Consider the following 18,106-nt stretch of genomic DNA (forward strand, 5'->3'; position numbering starts at 1 on the left):
TTTAACTAGTTAATAAAGAGGAAAGGGATGAAACCTTCTCACAACCAATTACTCGAAGGCTTCTGTTTATTTTCAATATCACTGCACTACCTAGTAAAACCAGAAAATCCTCTTGTCTGGTTTATTTCTGCCCTGTTTTATACATAATTTGAACTGAGTAGCAGACAGTCCAAAAGCTGAAATTCAGTGGATTGAAATCACTGCCAAATATATATATGTGCTTTTTCTTACAAGATGAAAGTCTTTGGTTTTTACTCATCTTGTCCAGATTTTCATGTCATAAACCATGCAGGTGCAGCTCCAGGACATAGGGTTTGGCCACGTGAAGCCCACAATTCTTACCATGGCTTAAATTTAATTGATATTTTCAACATTTGTAATGAATCCACATAAAGGAATTGTCGACGTTTTCTCCATATGCCTGAACATCTGTTTAAGAGACTAAAATATCAAACCTATGAATATGAACTCAAAGCAACATAGGTCAATGGAAAGACCACCAAACTTAAGCACCATGCCCCCCATTACAGTCCTACTACAACTAACTGGCAAGCTGCTTCCTCTCTCTGGGCCTCAGTTTCTCTTCTGCAAAACAGAGGTGATGATAGTATTTGCATTGTCTAATTCACAAGGATATTATAAGAATTGGATAGTAAATGTATATGAAAGTGCTTTGTAAATGATAAACAGGGACAAGGATGGGATCTGTGATTTCATTGGTATAAAGAACTCCCAAGTAAGAAAATCAATGCAAGGCACCTTCTCTGCAACTTAAAGTCTTAAGAGAGTTCTCTAGAGTACCAACAAGTTAAATGAGTTGTCCAAGGTCACACCAACAGCATATGTGAGAGGTAGGACTTGAACCCAGGTCTTCTGGGCTTCTAGGCAAAGTCACTACCCATTATTCTACACTGCCTCTCTAAATTTTAAATGGCACCTCATAAATATAAGTTATTATTGTTAGGCTTCATATTTCTTACTAGGATAAAATATAGTTTTCCTGGTAATATTTTCATTTGATGATAATTTCAATGATACATAATAATTGTATGGTAATTACAATGCATGGTTATACAGTACAATACATGGTAATTACAACTTTCTTAAAAGTCTCTTCATATGAGCAAATAAGAGGGGGGGAAAACCTAGGAAAAGTCCAACTCTGAAGATAATATGTGCAAGTATCTGATAATGAGTATGAGCAGCCAAGAGGACTAAATGACAATGGACTCATACATAGCACTCTCAGTCGTGATATTATTAGAGCCCATAAAATAAAGAACTTAGGAAACATTAAAGCCTGATCTTGCAAAACTCCCTTTGAGTAGAATAGCAGTTTTGTCCACATAAGGACCACAGCATCCTGTCACAAAAATAGAAAAGGGAAAGATCAGGGAAATTATACTAAGTTACTTAAATCTATTCCTTTTTTCTTTCATTTCTGCCTCTTACCTACTTGACCAACACTAGACTAATAAAAATAATTGTCAGTCACATCCCCAAAGACTGTCAACCCAGTTGGAACATCATATAGCTGAATCTTTTAAGAAGAAAAACGACCCAAATCCAACTGCTAACTGTGCGCTCCCCAAATTTCTTCTCCTCTCCTACAGAACATTTTGCATTCATGGGTTTACTCCAATTGCACTAAAAAGTAGAGTATCACATCTCATTTTTTAGAAAGAAAATGACCTCCTTCTATGTATCCTCTTTTGATACTGCCAAAGACTTTTAAAGCCACATTGCATTTTCACAACCATAAATGTGAACAATATGACCTCTTGGCAGTTTCCTCCCCGGCTGGAAGAAGTTAAAGTAAGATGCAATACACAAGTTCCCCAAGTCTGATGTTGACCAGGAATCTCAAACCCAGAGTGCATGACCAATTTAAGTCTGTAGCACTCCTCTATTTGCTTTGCTAACTGTCTGAACCCACTTATTCATTCATCAATTTGATTACATATGGGATCATGTTTATTTTCTTTTGTATTTGTCCCATCACCTGGCACACTATGTCACAGACAAGAGGCACTTAATCAAGGCTTATTGGAGTTGAAGCTTGAACAAGCCTATCAAAGGCTGCATCTTAGAACTGGGAAAGTTGAGAGCAATCAATAAATTAGTAACCTTTTATTAAGTGCCCACTATGTGCCAGGCACTGTGCTAAGCACTGGTGATACAAAAAGAGGTAAAAGACAGCCCTTGCCTTCAAGGAGCTTACAATCTAATGGACTGAGAATCCTCTATAGCTGTAAAGGAAAGAGGAAACAAGCACTTATTAAACATCTGCTATATACTAGGCACTGTGCTAAGTGCTTTCCAAATAATAACTCGGTTTAACCTCACAACAACCCTGCAAGGTGCTATTATTATCCCCATTTTATAGTTGAGGAAACTGACACAGACATCAGTTAAGTGACTTGCCCAAGTTCACACAGCTAGCAAATGTCTGAGCCAAGATTATGAATTGAGGGCTTTTTTATTTCAGTGCTCTATCCCCTGATGAACAGCCCACACCCTAATAGCATGTTTGAGATCTGTAGTCTAGTAGATTGGATTTCATCTATAGCAGGTATTCTTAACTTTTTTAGTATCATGGACCCCTTGGGCAATCTGTTGATAATATTTTTATTGAATATTATTTAACATTTATTTAATTATTTAAATGATATTTTAAATGCATTAAATAAAATATTTAGGATTAAAAAGGATAACAATTACACTCAAATAGTTAGCAAAGTATTTTTTAGAAAAGAACACAGATTCCAGGTTAAGAATCCCTGCTCTATACTGACATAAAGACACACCCTGGATTGTATGTGGTGATTCCTGGCTACCCAAAATAATCAGATGCTCAGAATACTGCAACCCCTAAATATTATGGAGAAACAGGAGCTTCCTGTATGTATCTGTGAACATTTGAACAAATATCTGTGGTTGGGCCAGGGGTAGGAGAACCAGATAGATATGGATAAAGAAGAGATGGAACCATACCTTCATTCCAAACTCAAAACATAAAAATGTTGACTAAATGGTTGGCAAAACTTTAGAAAACCTCATCAAACATGATTATCTCTGCAGATCTGTGGCCAGAAAGAGAGATTCCATAAGAAGACCATTTCTAGTACCATTTCTATCATATATAGTGATTTAAGATTTGCAAAGTACTTTATCAATATTATCTTATTTTATCCTAATAGCAGCCCTGGAAGGCAGAGGCTAATATTATTCCTCATTTTGCAAATGAGGAAAATGAAGCTGAGAAAGGTTAAGTTGCTTGTTCAGGGTCACAGAAGCAATAAGTATCTGAGGCAGGATTCAAACTCTGGTCTTCCTGACTTCAGGTCCCACACCTAGCTTACAAGAGGGACTATGCACAGTAGTTCCAAACCAATTAAGATTGGGTGTCTGGATGCTAACCTCTACTGACATAAAATCTCCTTTCCAGAAGAGTGATTATGATCACATTCTTGTACATGACTGCTGTGAAGCAAAGGTGAGTCATTTAGTATTCAATCTAAGGCACCAGGTAGAAGAAAGATGCAGACTCATACCTGGACCACAGGATGACCTCCTGTGGGAGCTTTGACAGCCCCTCGACTGCCCTCTGTCTCGTAGTGTGCCCGATGATGGGGCTTTGGCTGCACTTCAATCCTCAGTTCATAGGACCCTGACTGATTGGAAAGGGGCCACTCAAGAGGTGGAAGGGACGCAGTCACCGGGATGCTAAAGGAAATTAAAAACAAAAAAGGAAATTAAAATTAAATAAGAAACACATATAATCCATACGTATGTGTCCCCTTCCCTATCTAGACCCCAAATTATTCTCCCCAGACAAATGCATTTTAGAGATTCTGATTCACATGCCATTCATAATCATGGTACATTTCAGAGCAATGTGGAGGTATTCTGTCTTGGTACTGATTTCAGTAGAATGCAAATTCCTCATCTAAGGCAAGCATTGTGCGGTTTTTGTTTTTATAATCACCAGTGCTTTGCATACTTAATAAATGTTTGTTATATTGATTTGAAAAACTTAAACAGCTCAGTGCCTTAAAGAAAAAAAAATTATCCTATGTTCAAATGATGCTTTAAGCATTCCATAACTATTGCATATTTTATTGCTTTGTAAACCTTAAAATGCTATAAAAATGTTGGTTATTATAATTTGCTAATGGGATTTATTTGTGGATCCTTTTGATGCTCAAACTCCATATTCATTTTTGGCAGAGGGAATTTCTCTTCTCTACCTCATAGAGCCTGGAACAGTGCTAGATATTTATTAGCTACCCAGTTCATTTAGATCATGCCATTTTAGAGCTCAATGAGATCATTAGAAATTATTTCACCATGCAAATAGAAAACAGTCACATAAAGGTTCCATAAATCTACCCAAGGTAGATATGGTAGCAATGAGTTAGTGACGGCAGAGTCGGGTTGAGAATCCATTTCTCCTGAATGCTATCCCAGTATCTTATGAATCAGCAAGCGCCGGATTCTGCTTTCAGATCTCTTACTACCTAAGTGACCTTGGGCAAGTCACATAACCTTCTTTTTCTGTAAAATGAAGGACTTTTAGTAGTTGATCTTTAAAGGTCCCTCCCAGCTCTAAATCCTATGGTCCTATAACATTTCAGGGGAGTGAATACAAGATAATGTACAACATGCAGAATAATGCATTCAGAGCAGGCTATTTTTAACACTACATAGCTTTGAGGCTGTACTATTCAACATGATAGACTCAGATCTAATCATAGCTCCCACTACCATAGGGCTTAAAAGTTTACAAAGCACTTTCCTCACAACTGTGAGAAGACAGTGCAAGTATTATGCCCATTTTACAGGTGAAGAAATAGAGGCAGAGGGATGTAAAGTCTTCAGGTCTTCTTCTACTTGATAACACTGTGTCTCTTATGCATTTACTTCTACCTACCTTGTTTACAGTATATTGCTGAACTCAGGCACCTGATCAAAATAACACTGGGACTGAATATCCTCTTTTCTTTCTCTCTAGGCCTGCATTTTTCCTCCAAGGTTTTTGTTGCTGCTTATTTTTTAAACAAATGAATCATTTTAAAATGCAGCCGAAGGAAGAATATATTATAAAGTGTGGTCATAGATAACCACACTAGTAAATCTAAGATCTTAAGGGTACAGATCTACTCAGTGTCATTTAGTTTGGTTCAGGTTGGAGCCATTTGTTACTAAAATATGACATTGAGAATTGGGTCAGACTGACCTACTTGAACCCCAGGCATTTTCCATACATAATGCATAATGATATAGATCCTCTGATTTCGTGTTCTCCTGACACTTTCCCTAACACATCTATCTACTTGTCTTCCCAGCTTACTAGAAAACCCTTTTTAATATCTCATCAAATATCATGGCTTCACCAAATGCAATCCATTAGACAGAAATGTGTCTAACTCATTATATAAAAATCAAAAATCACTTTGCCTCTTCTTTGTGTACTTCATATGTCCTATTTCTTATCATAGCTATTTATGTGTGCATCAGATCTCCCATTAGACTGTAAATTTTATGAGGGGTAGAGGTGTGTCTCATTTCATTTGACTGTAACTCTCCTGTGCCTAGCACAGTGCTCTAAGTAGATAGCTGTGTTTAATAAATATTTATTGAACTTGAGTAAGCACTGAAAACTGAAGATTTAAAACGAATCAGCATGCAAAGCCATGTTAAAATCACACAACTCACCTGCAGATAGGAATGGCAGGAACCAGTTGCTTTGGCCAAGTTGGGGGCACCAATAAAATCGACTCCGGAGCTGAATTTCTCCTCTCCTCCTGCTCACAAGGGCCAAGATAATCTACATTGGAATAGATGGCATGCCGAGGCATGCTGGTTTTTTGGGAGGGAACTGGTGATGGGTCAGGGCTGGTTTTCCACATCTTGGAAGGGATGCCACAAGGGGGATCTGTGGTGAGGTTGCTCATGGTGTCCATAAGGATGGTAGAGTTGGGCAACTGGGTGCAAGTGACTGAAAGTCCGTCTTCCCTCAGCGAGACGTTGGGCGAAGCCTGTGGAGAGGGGGTCCTAGACTGGTGTGGAGAGGCCGAGGGCAGCTGAGTAGTGAAGAGCTCAGCACAAGAGTACCTTCGCTTCGCACCGGGTGATGAAGACCTGGAGTTGGGACGGGGCGAGGGTGAGTGTCGTCCCAAGTAGGTTTCCTCTGTGATGCTTGTTCGTGGTGACATTATTGGAGAGGTTCTAGGAGAATAATGAGTATGGATGTTTTGTAATTGTGGACAAAGGTCGTCACTAGGGCCATTATTGGGCGAGACACACGGTGATGTGTAGGGAGAGAAATTGGTCTCTGAAATGAAACTTGCAGACGAGCCGCTACTAGCGGGGCTCAAGCAAGGCGGATCCCGGTAGCCCTCAAAGCCAGGGACCGGCAGAGTAAACCTTGGGCTAGCAGTGACGGAGTTGGGCTGTTGCTCTAGCAAAAGATCTGTGTCTCTGATGCGGAAGGACCCACCCGACTGTATCAGTTCATGGGATGGAGTGATCTCGATCCTAGGACTCAAAGCCGAGGCCCCTACATGCTTTGCAGGGTCTAGGTAGCATTTTGACCCTATGCTATCTGGCTGTCCGTATTTGCCCATGGGATCTGCAGAGTTACTAGGAGGGGGGGTGTATGGCTTGAGGCCATAATCCAGGACATCATCAGGACATCCAGAGGGTGGGCTGACGATATTATGTGGAGTCGGTTCTTCTGGAAAAAGAAGGGTCTCTTTTAAGGCTATAAAATAGTACTATTGAAGCTGAGCAATCATGGGTTTATTTTTTTTTTTTAATTTTTAAAAAGCAACAACACCAAAGCCCAAACTAAAACCTCCATTTGTGACTTAATGGAAAGGTAGAAAGCATGAGGCAAGCAGCTTCACACCAGATTCAATGAAAACAGAGAGGAGAGTTTAACCAATTTTAGCATATCCTATATGCAGCTAAATCAATGGAATCTTACAATCAGAGCATGTCATGTCAGAGCTGGACTGGATGTCAGGGATCCTCTAGTCCACCACATTCACTTTACAGAACACGATGCTGAGGCCCAGAGAGGGCAGATGACTTAGTCACCCAGCAGACTGGGAACTAACAGCCATATCTCCTGCAACCCAAACCAGTGTGTCTACTTCCATGATGTACCACTTTTCCTTAGGTGGGTTTTGAAAAATGTCAGGAAGAAAGGTATTTCCAGACTAGGGGAACACAGCAAGAGCTGAGATGCAGACAGTGCAACTGGGACCAGATTTAGGATCCTTGACTAATTTGGCCCCAGCACAGTTCTCAAGCCCCATCTCAGGGTCTACAAACAATAATAACAATCATATTAATAACAACTCACATTTCTTAAGAGTGCTTTAGAGTTTATAAGCATTTGCCTCAAGACAACCCTATGAGGTAGATAGTCTAAGGGAACATTGTCATCCCAATTTTACAATGGAAGAGTAGGAAGAATTAGAAAGTGTTAAGTTACTTGTAAAGGTTTTACAACGTGTTAGTGGCAGAACAGGAAAGCCCCAGGGCACCAAATTCTCAATTTATCCCCCCAGAGGAGGGGCCACTGCAGTATAAGTCCCCCCCCATGACCTGTAAAGGACTCCTGCATCCCAACACCTCCTCTCACAGGGGGTTCCAAAAGCCTTCATAGTAGTTAAGTTCCAATTTGTGTTGTACCTTACATCTCATACTAGACTATACTTCCCTGGAAGATTTGGTTTGGGTCTCCTTAGTATCTATCTCTCAAAGATGTGCAAGGCTTTGGATATAGGCATATTCAACCAATAACTTCTGAATAACTGAACCAGCAAAATTCAAGGACTCATGCTTCTGGCAAACTAAAATCCCAAATTCTCCAAGACAAGTCCAATTACAAGAAAATTTTTTTAAAAACTTTTTAAAAATATACTCATAAATAGGCCACAGAGACTAGACCTGTGATTTTATTGACATAGGGAACTCCCAGGTAAGGAACCTCCCTCAATCTAGATAAGTCAGGACCTTCTCTACAAGTTATAGTCTTAGAGACTTACCCAAAACACAATTTAAGAGACTTGAGCCCAAGGTCACCTAGCGCTTGTGTGAGTCCAAGACCTGAAACCAGATTATGCTGGTTTCCAGGCCAGCTCTTCTCTATGTTACATTGCCTTTCTTTTAGTAAGATTTTGAAAAAAGAAATAATGCATCAAAACCATATTTCCCAATTTGGGGTTTGGAAAACACTGTTACTGTTCATAGTAGTCACTCACTCACTCACAGGAGGCTTGCCTGTACAACTTGCTTTTAGTACCAAGGTGCATTTGTAGTGGACAACCCTTCCTACAGAAGAGTCTCTAACCATTTTGGGATCTTCCTTAGGCTATACAGGGAGCTCTCTCTATTGAAGTGCCAAATTGTCTAACTATATCCACCCTGGATTGGCCCTGGGGATACCATTTTAGAAGATTCATTCTCAGGAAGCAGTTATCATTCCAGAAAACGGCCTGTATAAAATGACTGGCTCCTTCTCTACTCACAACTTGGAACAAATCAAAACTTATATTAAATCCAGAAGTCAGAATGCCATTTATCTCGCTACTATGTTGAGTTCAAGATCAAGACTAATTTCAAATTTCTTAAAAAGAAAAAAAACAAGCCTGCCTGGCAGTTATTAGTTCTAACTTTTGAACTGAGTTAGAAGATCAAAGTCAAATTTATGTTTACAACATTCTTAGAATGTACTGCCTGGCTCAAACCAATTAAACAATACCCTAGATATGACTTAGTGAACAATCTGGCCTTATCAAAAAAGATTTGTTCAACCTTATCATGAACACACCCTCCATGCTGAGAAGCAAAATACCTGAAATACCTTTCATTAGCTATTGCATTACTGCAATCTTGGAGCGAAAAAATTTACTAAACAAATTATTCAAATATTCAAATATTTACATTTGTCTTTAATTCAAGAACCATGTTTTGTTTTTTGGTTTTTCTTTAAGTTTTTTGATGAACCTAGAAGCAGGAAGGGAAGATGACATTTTAATTCAAAATGATTTAATTCTTGGTCCTTTGAGCATTTGACAGTAAATGCCATAAGCAAGCAGTATAGTGATGAAATATTTCCTTAATTAGTGAGAGTTTGGCTCTAATTTCATTTAAACAATAGTCGTGCTCTCCCAACTACCACATCCACATCCACATTAGATATGTCAGCTATAATTTAAAATTCGACAATTCCTAAGGTGTGCAGGGGAAGGAGATTCAACACTCTTGAAGAATAACAAAAATTGGACTAGAATTTGGATCCAACCAAATCATAATTGAGCCTCAAGAATTCTTGCCACAAGACTCTCATGATTAGTTATTTTCCTAATAACAACAACAATAACAATAATAATCTGTATTTTTATAGCCCTTTAAATTTTGCAAAACTCTTTACATGTTGTCTCATTTGATTCTCACTACGATCCTGTGAGGTAGGTGTTATTATCCCCATTTTAAGATGAGGAAACTGAGGTTGAGAGGGTTAAATGACTTATCCAGGGCCACACAGCTAGTCAGTGTCTGAGGTAGGATTTGACTCAGAGCTTCCTGACTCTAAGGCCAGCATTCTATCCACAAGTTTTTCCTTCCAATAAATGATGGCACAGGATATAAGCACCAGAAATAAAATGGAAATGAAGGGTCCTTGTCAAAAATAAATATGGTAGAGGCCTCCCATCACACTTCTGTCATCTCAGAAATACTAATCACCAGCAGCCTTCCAATTTTATGGCAAAAGCCTACCTAACAAATCTACCTTTGAGTATACACTAAACCTTAGAATCTCAGAATTTCAGCATTAGAAGGGACTTCTGAGGCCAGCTAGCCAATCAGTACCTGTACAAGAATGCCCTCTGCACAAAAGATTCTCATTCAACCTTTGCTTAAAGACTTCCAGTTAAGGAGAGCCCACCACTTCCCAAGGCATCCCATTCCCCTTTTGGATAGCTCTGCTAGGATGTTTTTGGTTGCTTTTTATCTGTAAAATTGGAATAACGACATTAGGGCCTGCCTCACTAGTGTTACATAAATTCTATTTTACATTGTTATGCTGTTACTATTTACATTAATTATTGTTATTATTTTTTTTTTATATGAAGCCTCAATTAATTTCTCTGCAGTTTTGACCTATTACTCCTTGTTCTGCTCTCAGGGGCCAAAAAGGGAATCTGATCCCTTTTCACAAATCCTCCCAAAAATTAAAGGAAGGTAACTGGTCCTCATTAAGTTTTCTCTTCTCGAGGCCCGATATCCCTGGTTCCTTCAATCACTCCTCACATAGTAAAATGGATGGAGGGCTGGGTTTAGAGCCAGAGAGACTTGGCTTCAAACCCTGCTTCAGACACTTTCTTGCTATGTGTCCATGGGCAAGTCACTCACCTTTTCTTGGCCTCAGTTCCTCATCTGGAAAATGAGGAATTTGGATTGAGTGAGCTCTCAGGTGTCTCTTAGCTCTCAATCTATGATGAGGAGCTCACCAGATCTAAACTTCTCCCATGTAGGAATGATTTTGGTCATTTTATTTCTACCATGTGCTTAGCACATAACAGGTACTTGATAAATACATATTAATTGATTAAGAATCATAGAATTAAAGAAGTGGAAGACTTTTTAGTCCAACTCAATAGCCCACACGTGAATAGCCTCTACAATATCCCTGACAAGTGGCAAATCAGGCTCTGCTTGAATACCTCTAGTGATAGAGTAACCATTGCCTATTAAAGCATCACATCTCATTGTGGGGAAGCTCTAATGGTTAAGAAAGTCAAAGAGGAGAGTCAACTAAAATCCGCCTCCCTGTGACTTCCAAATGCTGTTCTTAGTACTTCCTTCTGGACACACACAAAAATAACTCATCCATCTTCCCCAGTGACTGCCCTTCATCTATTTTAAGACATAGTCTCATCTTTAGATTCAACTTCCACAGTTCCTTCATTGAACCTTCAAATGATACGGTTGGAAACTCCCTTGCAATGCTAGTCACCCTCTTTTGGACTCTTCAGATTATCTGTTTTCCTCCTAAAATATGGTACCCACAACTGAATACAACTCTGGTCAGATATGACCTAAGCAGTCTCCCTGGGGATTATCATATCAGGATATGACAAGGTTGCAAATATGACCACCCCTAGGTTGAGTCCCAAATTAAAGCTTTATTCAATGGTCCTGGCAGATCTGTGACTTACTCGGTGCAGTGGGATGGGAAGAAAGAACTTTAAAAGGAAAATTTCATTCTTCCTTGAAATATACCCTATAAGGACATTTCATTTACAAGTCTCCCCATCCCCCTCCAAAAAAAAAAAAGAGGAAGAACACTAACAAAAATAAAATAGCTTGGTCAGCATTTTGGCGCTCTCTTTGTCTTCTTTGACAGGACAGGCTCTCAGCAAAACTGTTAAGTCAGCAAAGTTTGTCTTTTTTCCTCACCTCCCAGCCCCGATTCCAAAACCCTATCCATTCAGCTTTGCATTTGTCCTGTTACAGAAAAATAAAAAGGGTGGAGCTCTGAGGGACTAATTCACAGCCAGGTATTGCAATTTGCTGCTGGGGTATTGGCATTGGGAAAGAATAGGCTTAGAAATAGCAATGCCTTAACACAAAGGGAGAACTCTGTGATACAGGAGAAAGAGTCCTTGACTTGGACCTAGAAGCTCTGGGTTCAAAACCTGATTCTACCGCTTAATAGATGTGGGACCATGGACAAGTCACTTATCATTTCTGAGCTTGTTTCCTCACCAGTAAAATAGAGATCATGATACCTGTAGCACCTGTTCATCTGGATGCTTTGTAGTCCTTAAAGAGCTAGAGACTAGTTATTCTAGTCATTATGATATCATTTCAAGGACTGTGGCACCTGGGTCTGAGGGATCTTAGGGACTGCTAGGACTGCATACCCTGCTTACAGGCAAGATTGACTCAAATTAATAAAATTGATGCCTTTAAAAAATAAATTAACTCTCCTCCTGCCAACAAAATTAAAACACTGAAGTCTTTTGTCAAAAGTACAGCCCTGGCACTTTTCTTCTGCCCTATGTCTCAGGCTTGTCACTCACTCACTGTTGACATGCAGCCAAGTCTGAAGAGGAACTTGATGGCTGGTCTGTGCCAACACAGCTACCCAACAGGTCTTTTAGGGCAGGCAGTAAGAGAATAACTTCTCCATCTGTGACTTTGGGGAAGTAAAATGGAGTTACTGAAATGGAAACCCAGCCAGGGAACCTGTATTAAATGTTCATTTAAATTTTTTTTCTTTCCTGGTACCATGAGATGTTTAATGACTTAAGAGTGCAGGGACTGCGCTTTCACCTATGTGCCAGTGCTAGGGCTATGCAGAAAGAAGTGTGCCACTTGATAAAGAACCAAGCTCCTTCTACATCCTGGATAGTGCCCATCCAAGTCCTGAGGTGGTCTGACCCTCCTTGCTTGGTGAGATCACATCCCAAGGTGGTATGGAGTCTCAGCCTCTGGATTTGAGACATCACAGTCTGTTGCTGTAGAAACGATTATGATGCCACAAATGCAGCATTGTGGCTTTACAGCAGAAAGAAACAGGAGAATATGGAGGGCAAGAGAGCAAATCCTGCCTTCGGCACCAATATGTCTCGTAATTTCCTGAGCAAACGGGCTAAGAGGAATCACAAAAAATCTGAGGAAGGTAAATGGATTTTTCATCTGGTCTATTCATTTTCCCCATATGAAAGGCCCCCTTTTAAAAGACTGCCAGTTGCCTTTAAATAACAAATTTTAAATTCACTGCATCTCCTAGACATACTCCCACTGAAACTGTAATGGGGTTCTTAATGATCAATGAATCACCGAGTATCAACAATAACTGAGAGGCCTGCCAAATACACACACACACACACACAGCATCTGTGGAAGGTTATTGCAATAGATCATGTAAATACACAAATACATGGGGCTGGGAGAAGGCAGTATGACGTAATGGAGAGAGAGGGAGTCTCATCAAATGAGATATTTGTGAAGCGCTTAGCACAGTGTCTGGCATATAGTAGGAGCTTAACAAATGCTTGTTCCTTTCTCTTTCCCTTCCCAGAGTCAGAAAGAAATGAGTTCCAAGTCCCAGATATACTGGTTATGTGACCCTGGCCACGTCACTTACCCTCCCAATGCAACTCTCTAAGCAGGAGTGGGGAACCTGCAGCCTCGAGGCCACATGTGGCCCTCTAGGTCCTCAAGTGCAGCCCTTTGACTGAATCTAAACTTCACAGAACAAATCCTCTTCATAAAAGAAGTCTAAGGCCATAAATTGCAAAGAAGTTACTGATTTTCATTGGCAAATCTAGGAATTTTCTTTACCGGTAAAATCATAGGTCTAGTCCCTATATCTATCATATCGAGACAGAGACAGACAGATAGAGAGAGAGAGAGAGACAGAGAAAGAGAGAGAGAGAGAGAGAGAGAGAGAGAGAGAGAGAGAGAGAGAGAAGCAAGGCAAAAAAAAATCACCCAGAAAAACCAGAAACCTAAAATGAATATTCTGTAACTATGCAACTTACTTCTTTAACCTAAAGATACTATAGAGGTATTCTTTAATATCTACCATATTTCTCCACTGATTCCCATCCCCCTATGGAGTTTAGAAGAGTCAGGTAGAGATATTTAGTAGTGGTAATTTTTAGGCATTTCTTCAATGGGACAAATAACTTGGGTGCTGCAAATGATGCACAAATTGGTTTGTGCTGGAAAACTGGCATGGCTGGAATGGTAGTTTTTAACACACACACACACACATACACACACACACACACACGCTCTGCAGCAACTGTTTTGGGAGGAAAGCATTTCATGGACTCTGCAAACAAAATCAAAATAGTAAAAGACAAAGTTCTGAAAAAGCATAGCTAGCAATGACAGGGTCTAGTCTTTGGTTATGAACTAGAATAGAAGGAAGCATCACTTGTTGTTTTGAAGTTATGCTATAGGGAAGTTGTCATTTTTTCAAAAATTTGCCTAATAGTTAACTAACATTTATATAGCAGTTCAAGGCTTGCAAAGCACTTTTCATATATTGACTCATTCGATCCTCACAATAACACTGTGAACAGGTAAGGTAGGTGCCATTATTATTCCTATTTCACAGACAAAGAAACTGAGGCTGAGAAAGGTTAAGTGACTTGCCCAGCTAGCAAGTGTCTGAGACAGGATTTCAACTCAGCTTTTCCCTATTCGAATCTGGCACATAATATGCTTCAGTGGGACCAAATTCAAATAGAAACTTATCTGTGCAGGTCACATATTGACTTAGAAAACCACAAATTAACACTATCTTTGTTGTATTTTTATCATTTTGAAAACATTTCCCAATTACATTTTAATCCAGTTTAGTCCATGGGAGTTTTGCACATGAGTTTAACACCTCTTTTTGTTCATTCATTTCAGTTGTATCTGATTCTTCATGACCCCAGTTGGGGTTTTCTTGGCAAAGACTGGAGTCGTTTGCCATTTCCTTCTCCAGCTCATTTTACAGATGAAGAAACTGAGGCAAACAGGGTTAAGTGACTTGCCCAGAGTCACACAGTTAATAAGTGTCTGAGGCTGGATTTGAACTCAGTCTTCCTGACTCCAGGCCTGGTGCTCTGTTCATTGCATCTCCTAGCTAACAATGACACCTCTATGGCATACCTTCTACCTGTCCATTTTGAGTCTAATCTCAAAGCAATTTTTCATTCGTCTTATACACATGCCTTTTTCTCATTTATTTTATATTTGGGTATGTGTCTTCAACCTACCACCACCACTAGACTGTATTCAAATTGTGAAGAAGGACTGCATCTTACTTATTTCTGTATCTTTCCAAGGACTCAATACAGGGCCTTGCACTTATTAGATGATTAATAAGTATGTTTTGAATGAATGAATGAATGAATGAATGAATGAATAAATGAATAAAGGGATTTCTTTTAAGGCTCAGAATATCAGGACAGAGGTCAAACTGCAAGAAAAGAGAGCCAAGAGTAGTGATACATCTCAATAGAGGACACAGTCTTGGCCAGATTCAGGCCCACCTCATTTAGCAAGCATAGGAAAGGGCTCTGAGCTTTGGAAGTATGTGGAAATGCATTTCCAGTGGGAGAAATTGATCAAGCCTCAGTGACAGAGCCTGTTGCAACTAAAGGGTAGGAAGGCCTAGGAAGTGGAAAGAAAATCCTACTGTGTTGGAAGGCAATCCTTCCAGTGTGCACACCCCACATTCCTACGCAGCAGACCCTGGCAGACCAGCAGATCTCCTGTTGCTAAAAACTAAGCTAACAAAAAAAGGGTTGTCTCTTTTCACTATTAAGAAGCTTCTCAGCAGAGATCCCTCTGGATCATTCAGAAAGACCTACTCACTGCCTTATTCACTATTGAACCAATTTGGCATACTCGAGGAATGTGACTTCTCTATTCTATAAAGTCAAGTTAAAATCCAAATTTGGGGGTTGTTCTTTTTTTTTTTTGACACTTTCTCCTCACCGCTTTTGTGCCAGAACCATGTTCCTGTTGTCTTGGGCACACGTAAGCAGTGGTCACTGCCAACCTGAATTAATGACATTCCTTTCCTTGCCATAGCAACCAGGATGATCTCATTGGCTACAGATCTCAGACTCAGACCCGAAGGGCCACTCCTATATGATTAGGCCACACTTATTAAATGGACCACATGTCCTCTTTAAAACAACTACTGTAGAAGCTAGACACTAGAATCATAGGAACATGGATTTGAATTTAGAGACCATCAAGCCCAACCCCCTAATTTTACAGTTGAGGAAACTGAGTCACAGGGGAGTTAAAGTGTCTTGCTGAGGGTCACAAATTACTAAGTGTCTGAAGCAGGATTCAAACTCAGGTCTTCCTAACTCTGAATGCAGCCCTCTATCCATGATGTCACCTTTCTTTCTCCCTTGACTCTAGCTCTTTGCAGTTATGCACAGGCTAGTTCAATAGCATGCGTTTGTAAGGATGTTTCTAACTACTGAACTGAGAAGTTCTCTTTCTTCTGATGGGAATGTTCAAGAGGTGAGAGTATTAAAACAGAAATAGGAACAGCTGGAACATTTTTAAACAAAATAGGCAGAGTGTTGGGTTCCTTCCAGATCATAGATTTAGAGCTGGTAGTGCTGGTAGAGATGATCAGATCAATCACCTCACTTAACTGAGAACTCATGGGTTAAGGGACTCACCCAGGGCCAAGCAAGCTAGCAAGTGTCTTAGAGGCAGGATTTGAATCTCGGTCTTCCTGACTCTGAGTCCTATACTTTTAATGAATGTACCACGATATCACACCTCTTATCACAAGATCATCTCAGAAGCAAATGTTGTTTTAGAAAAAGACTCAGACTTGAAGTCAAAAGGTCTATGTTCACATCCTAACTCCAAGCTATCCTAGCCCTGTAACTGTGAACAAAAAAACCTTTGCTTCTGAGAAAGCCAGTTTCCCATTTGCAAAATGGAGCTCATACCACTAAACTGACACCAATAACAATGATGACAACGATGATGATACTATGTGACAGGCCCTGTGCTAAGTGCTTTACAAATATTCTCACTTTTGATCCTCAAAATAACCCTGAGAGGTGGATGCTATAATTATCTCCATTTTACAGATGAGGAAACTGAGGCAAACAGAGATTAAGGGATTTGCCCAAAATCACAAAGCTAAGAAGTGCCTGGTCTTCCTGACTCCAGGCCCAGCACTCTAACCACTGTACCACCTTGCTAGAAAGTGCTTCGTAAAATCATAAAGGACTATTTTTTAAGACTCCCATCATCAATCATTCATATTGTGGTCAATAGTTTCCAATTTGCCTTTCTGTCTTTTTTACTTTCAAAAAGATTGAAGGCCACTCACTCAATTCTGGTGTTTGCAAGATCTTATGGAGCTGCCCACTGAAAATCTATATACTTGCTGAGACAGCCTGATTCTGACTTGAACGATCAGCAGCAACCAGGAAGATAAGCAACTCTCAGCGATAAAATGACATGCTCTTCATAGTAAATAAAATTGGGTTGGAGTTTTGTTCTGGGAGGTTGTTGTTTCTCTTGGTGGTAGTGGTGGTGGAGGTGGATGGGTGTGTGGGCATATGGGTGGGCAGGGGGGGGCTGAGTGTGTTTTCCCTTAGCTCAGTCAGTCTACAATCTGGTAGAACTCTAATCTCTAGCTCAGCTTCCCCACAGAAGCCTGAGTTGGGCAGTCACTGAATCTACTCCCTGTGCCAGGAAAGCAGGACAAGGAGAATCGTCTTCCTGACTAGGAGCCAAAGCATCACGTGCAGTTTCCAAGGCAGGCTTCATCCGATCCCATGTAAAGAGCCACCAGCAGGCCTGAATCCTCACAATGACGATCTGAAATGGGACACTGTTGAACAACAGGACCGAGGCTTTCTCTGGGTGGTCAAGTCATCTGAAAGAGGGAGCCAAGGAGCCACAAGTGAACCCTGCTCACCTGCTGTAGAGGATGGAAGGCTTTCTTTTAATACCCTTCTCCCCATACCCAACCAAGCAAAAGCCCACAATTCTATGGTAATATTAAGCAGCACATGACCAGAATATAATTTAAAGATAGGACCAGATGCATTTAGAAACTGAACAACTTGGGCTTAGAACTCTATCCAAGGGTTCAAGTCAAGAGCTGTGACCATCTCTGTGTATAGAGAGGGTCCTTGCTGTTACAAGCATTTCCAAACTTTCCTAAGGAGTGTGTGACAGGGTCATCTATTCCTTCCCAAGGGCTTTCTGGTAGCAAAGGGAACTCGTTTAAAACGCCAAAATCCCAGCCAAAGGTCATACTTTAAGGATGTATCTGCAAATAGCTAAAGTTATCAGTTAACTAAGAAGGGATTCAACTCATAGAACCACAGAACATCAGAGCAGAAAAAAAACTTAGAATATAGAATATCAGAGAAGGATGAGAACTGAGAACATAAAATACTAAAGCTACCTTAAAGATCATATCCAACCCAACTCTCTTTTTCTACAAAAACGGAAACTAAGAGCCAGCGAGGGGGAATTGACTTGCTTGTCCTACACCTCAAAGCCAATTAAAGTTATAAGT

The 18,106-nt window shown here is 40.1% G+C and overlaps 1 protein-coding gene across 10 annotated transcripts in view; it reads right to left on the bottom strand.

Moving 5' to 3' along the window:
- The window catches only part of NFATC2 (nuclear factor of activated T cells 2), a 273,083-nt gene that overhangs the window by 232,894 nt on the left and 22,083 nt on the right, over positions 1–18,106 (bottom strand). For 7 of the 10 annotated variants that reach the window (XM_078149874.1, XM_020984231.2, XM_020984229.2 and 4 more), the window contains exons 2-3: positions 5,719–6,739; positions 3,555–3,726 (exon numbers count right to left, since the gene is read on the bottom strand). In XM_078149874.1, the coding sequence (XP_078006000.1) occupies positions 3,555–3,726; positions 5,719–6,739 (1,193 nt within the window). The remainder of the gene's footprint in view (positions 1–3,554; positions 3,727–5,718; positions 6,740–18,106) is intronic. The other 3 variants (XM_020984232.2, XM_020984233.2, XM_020984224.2) reach the window with 2 other exon arrangements.

Source organism: Phascolarctos cinereus, unplaced genomic scaffold (assembly GCF_003287225.1).
Source record: "Phascolarctos cinereus isolate Bilbo 61053 unplaced genomic scaffold, phaCin_HiC Scaffold_2;HRSCAF=192, whole genome shotgun sequence".
In the NCBI taxonomy this organism is placed as follows: domain Eukaryota; kingdom Metazoa; phylum Chordata; class Mammalia; order Diprotodontia; family Phascolarctidae; genus Phascolarctos; species Phascolarctos cinereus.